Source organism: Vespa velutina, chromosome 4, assembly GCF_912470025.1.
Source record: "Vespa velutina chromosome 4, iVesVel2.1, whole genome shotgun sequence".
NCBI classification, from domain to species: Eukaryota; Metazoa; Arthropoda; class Insecta; order Hymenoptera; family Vespidae; genus Vespa; species Vespa velutina.
The window spans coordinates 9503916-9508915 of NC_062191.1; the positions used below are offsets into that span (position 1 = coordinate 9503916).

Consider the following 5000-nt stretch of genomic DNA (forward strand, 5'->3'; position numbering starts at 1 on the left):
GGATATTCGACTGGTGCTCTTACGAAGTGGTTGCACGATCTAAGGATGCACGCGTTGTAACCTATAGAAGGAAGAGAGAAGGGATGGAATAATGGATCGATGAAAGTGGAAAGCCTAAGAGGAACTTGAAGAGAGAGAGAGAGAGAGAGAGAGTGAGAGAGAGAGTGAGAGAGAGAGCAAGAGAAAGGCTTATAGCATCACGAGTAGCTCATCTGCATTTCAAATGATGAACCGTACCGAAGGTATCTCTCTTCCTATTATATATATATATATATATATATATATATATATATATATATATATTTGTGTGTATGTATATCTCCACCTAGGCATCTGTTAAGTACACTCTTCCTCACGCTTTGTCCTCAAATACCGATCTATTCCAATCCTCTTCTTTCAATATGATACGAATAATCAGAGAGAAAAAGAGAATGATATATAAACAAAGAGAGAAAGAGAAAAAGAGAGAGAGGGAGAAAGAGAGAAAGAGAGAGATAGAGATAAAGATAATATCACTTGCGGTCAAACCGCATTAGAATGTTCTCATTGGACTCAAAGAAAAGTAATACCTACGGATTTGTGGCTAAACGGGCGGTGATGAATGAAAGTGAACGGAAGTCGGTCGTTACTTCTAAATCGATGAACCATCGACGTAGTACGTTCGGAATAAGATTAGGGTACTTCGCTTGTGCTTTTGGTTAATTTAACGTTAAACCATCATCTGTTGTTAAGCGTTGAAATTAAACGATTATTTGGAAGTGAGAAAGAGAAAGAGAGAAAGAGAAAGAGAGAGAAAGAGAGAGAAAGAGAAAGAGTTATACAAATGTATAGAATCAACGGAACGTCGAAGTTTCACAGTTTAATTAGTCTTGATAATATTTGGATTTGTTGATGATAGGAGAGGAGAATTCGTCGGTCTAATTAATTCATTCGGGAATATGTATTATAAATATAACGTACAAACAGACAGACAGACAGACGGATATTTTTCCTTTGTTATAATTTACATAGAAATGTTATCGTTTTCGCTTTCGTTCTTTTTTCTCTTTTTTCTTTTCTTTTTTTTTTTTTTTATTTTTTTGTCAATTAAATAAGAACAAAAGAAAAAACAAAAAAGAAAAAAGGAAAAAATAAAGACGAAGATAGCTCGTTTAAAATATAACGAAAATGACGTTGTCTCACGTAAAGCTCCTGGGACTTTGTACTATGCGAAGTTACTCTAGAAATACTATCTTCTCGTTTTCTTTTTCTTTCTCTCGACCATACGTCACTTTAAATTCCCAACGTAGTTTATTTCCTAGGCAAACACGAACGCGTTTGCATCAATGTGAGAAAAAGGGAAAGAGAGAGAGACAGAGACAGAGATAGAGAAAGAGAGACAGAGAGAAAGAAAGACAGAGACAGAGAGAGAGAGAGAGAGAGAGACAGAGAGAGACAGAGAAAGAGAGAGAGAGAGAGAGAAACAGTGAGAAGACAGTGAGGAAGAGAAAAAGAGAGAAAAAGAAAGAAAGAAAGAAAAAGAAAGAAAAAGAGAGAATTTTATCGTTCCAACGTTTATGCACTCGCGTAGTTTTTTATATTCCCGTTGGTAGAAACGAAAAGTCGAGAGCTTCGTAAGGGAGGAAGAAAGAAACCGTCGAGTTTTCATAGGATTCTTCTTTCGACTTTTTGCGATCGTCCGTAAAATCGTATCGTATAAATGGAAATAGAAACAAATAAAAGAAACGGAAGAAGATAAAGAGAGTGAGAGTGAAAATGAAAGTGAGAGTAAAAGAGTGGGAGTAAAAGAGAGAGAAAGAGAGAGGGAGAAAGAGAAAGAAAGATAGTAAGCTTACTTACCTTGCCAACTCCGGTGAGCTCCTTAACTCCTATCCGCCTGAGAAGGGCCGGTGGTGCCGGAGGCGGTGATTTGAGAAGCAATGCGGCGTATCCATTAGGAAAGATGGGTTGCTCTTCTGGTCCGATGTTCTCGTCACCGGAACGCCGTCGACGATGGGGACTCGACGACAGGTTTAACTTCTGTGCGGCTCTGCGTAAACGGAAGAGATTATTAGATCTAGGTCATTAGTTGGTCCATTAGGAAACTCGGTATATATATATATATATATATATATATACGTGATATTATATATAAATATGTTAAGAAATGTTTGAACATATTATGATACATGAAAGAAAAACGTGCCGAGTGTTTCGTTACGGAAAACGTCTGTTCTCTGCTCGAAGGTAAATAACATACTGACACAAAAGCGTAGATGTAGGAAAAACAGACCACGTTTTCTTTGTGGGTCTGTCTCTCTCTTTCTCTCTCCCTCTCTCTCTCTCTCTCTTTCATTCTTTCTCTCTTTCTCTCCTTCTCTCCATTAAATATGTAAACAGTTCTAAATACAATTACGAAGGAACACGTTCGATAAATTAAATTCTACGTAATATAGGTATATAAATAAAATGAATTGAGATTATTTCATTGTTTTAATAACTATTATAATGAAAAGATTATTAATTTGTATAAAGCAGTGATGATAATTAAACAAAAATATTATTAATAAAAAGGCAAAGAAGGAAACGACAACGATAATAAAAAATCGGTAATATAAAACTTTTTTTGTTACCGTTCGTTTCGCTTGATGATTGTAAACAACTATATGTAGTTCGAAAGTAAACAACATATTGATACAAAACTGCGTACTGAAAACATACACGATTTCTGATATTTTGATGGAATATATAAACACAATGGAATATATAAACAAAAGAATTTAAATATGTTTTCAAAATATAATACCTTTCATAGATGAATAATGGTACGGTTATATTTGAAATAAAATAAATAAAATTAAAAATCATCATGTTAATCATTAGAATATAATTAATAATACCTATTCGATATCGACAATTTTATAAAGATTTTCATATAACATTTGAAATACTTCTGACATATTCTAAATACAATGTAAATACTTACTAACGTTTTATATGTTAACGAGGAACACGATAACCTTTTTCGAACTATATAGTACCTACGTCGTCGTTTTCTCATCGTAGCAGCCTAGATGAGCTAGCAAGAAAGCGATAAAAGGAAATTAAGGTGACTCAGACAATGTCTTACGTGGATTAAACGCACAACTTGCTCCCTCGAATCTCTTCTACCTGCACTTATAAATGTATAAGTCGATATATATACATTATATATATATATATATACATACATACATACATATATATCGAAAATAGACGAGTATCTCGTACCTGTCTCTCCTGGTCGCTAATGAGTGAATGAGTGAGAGAGAGAGAGAGAGAGAGAGAGAGAGAGAGAGAGAGAGAGAAAGTGAGAAATAGAGAGAGATAGAGAGTGTCTAGGTTTCCGGAAGGTATGTGTCTCGAGGGTGACTGGGTGACATACTCCGCAGGGTGGCCCGGTAATCAGCGAAGGTAATGTGCCGGAACTCGGAGCAGTCCGGGGTACCGGCGCGTTTAAAGGGGTGCCTCCAACGTAGAGGGGATAAACCAAGAGGGAAGGGGAAAAAGAGGAAGAGGAGTGGTGGAGACTCGGTTTCGGCGACCCTAACTCCACCACCCCGCGGGCCTCGTTAACCCACGCTCTGTGAAATTGGAAATACCAACGATCTCTCTCTCTCTCTCTCTCTTACTGTCTCACTCGCTCGTTCCATCATCTCTCTATCTTTCTCATTTCTTCTTTCTCTCTTTCTATCTGCCTACCTACTGCCTGTCTCTCTTCCGCTGTCCATCTGTCTGTTTCTCTTTCTCTCTATCTGCCTGTCCGTCTGTCTCTCTTACCGAACGAAAACGTACATGGGAGTACGTCGAGCATCATAAAAAATAGATGGATGAAAATAGAAGGGTCGAGTTATCAACGTGCATCCTGTTTGCTTTATACCGGTCGATTTCTGCTGCATCGAATAATTCACATCGTTCAATGACTTCCTTTTTTTTTTTTATGAGACTATTGACTGATCGAATGAAGATAATTAAGAATGAAAAATTTGTCGATTATATTTTGTTTCATACGTTTCATGTAACATTTAGATATTTTTTAAATAATATTACTAACAATAAGATTGTACGTACATTCGTATCGTGCTCTGAGTACTATATACCAAGCAATAATACAAAGTCGACTTCCTTGGTTTGTTTTAATTATTAAGAGAGTTCTTTTCTCGAGCAAAGCGAATCCCTCGAGAAAAAGTAAGAGTAAGAGTAAGAGTAAGAGTGTGTGAGAGAGAGAGAGAGAGAGAGAGAGAGAGAGAGAGAGAGATAGAGAGTTGGGTACACTTTCTCCGAGTTTATGGCGCGAGACTTTAACGAAAGAGTTACGGGCGGTTGTTCGTTTCTTTTCCGAAGAAAAAAAAAAAGAGGAAGGGAAAAGAAATAAAATAAAAAAAAAAAAAAAGTTACAGTCCTTCGCAATTGCACAAGAAGATCAATCTTTAAAATCCGGTTCTTTATTTCTTTAATTAACGTTCAAGAAATTTCGTACTTACACCCTTAAATAATCTTTTCCATAAGTTCGATGACCTGTTACGTACCTATATAAAAAGATTTTCCCCTTTCTAGTTCATTTTTCTTTTTCTTTAACGCGTGTTAACAATCTCGTTTAATACTGAAAAATATACGGATAATGAGACTGCCTACTCTAAATGACCAAAAATTTATATACGACTTCGCAAACGACAAGACCAGACCAGACCAGACCAGACCAAACCAAACCAGACCAAACTAAACCAAACCAGCCCGAGTCAACAGCGAGTCTGGCTAGGTATACATACCTACGACGAATATTGTACATAATTAATGGATTCTTGCAATGCCGTAAACAGGTACGTGAGAAATTTCCTCTAACTGTAGTTACTCGGCTCAGTGAAAGAAAGCTGGCGCATTTATGAAAGGGCAAAAAACAAATAAAGGAAGAGACAAAGAAGCAAATGTCGACAAGTAACGACGACTCGAAAAAAAATTGAAAAGAAAAAAGAAAAAGAAAA

The 5000-nt window shown here is 36.4% G+C and overlaps 1 protein-coding gene across 8 annotated transcripts in view; it reads right to left on the reverse strand.

The window, feature by feature from the left end:
- Nucleotides 1–5000, reverse strand: part of LOC124948844 — a 434489-nt gene that overhangs the window by 139737 nt on the left and 289752 nt on the right. For all 8 annotated transcript variants that reach the window (XR_007100864.1, XM_047493071.1, XM_047493070.1 and 5 more), the window contains one exon: nt 1840–2029. Coding sequence is in view for 7 of the 8 variants with exons in the window: in XM_047493071.1 (XP_047349027.1) it covers nt 1840–2029 (190 nt within the window). In the remaining variant the exon portion in view is untranslated. The remainder of the gene's footprint in view (nt 1–1839; nt 2030–5000) is intronic.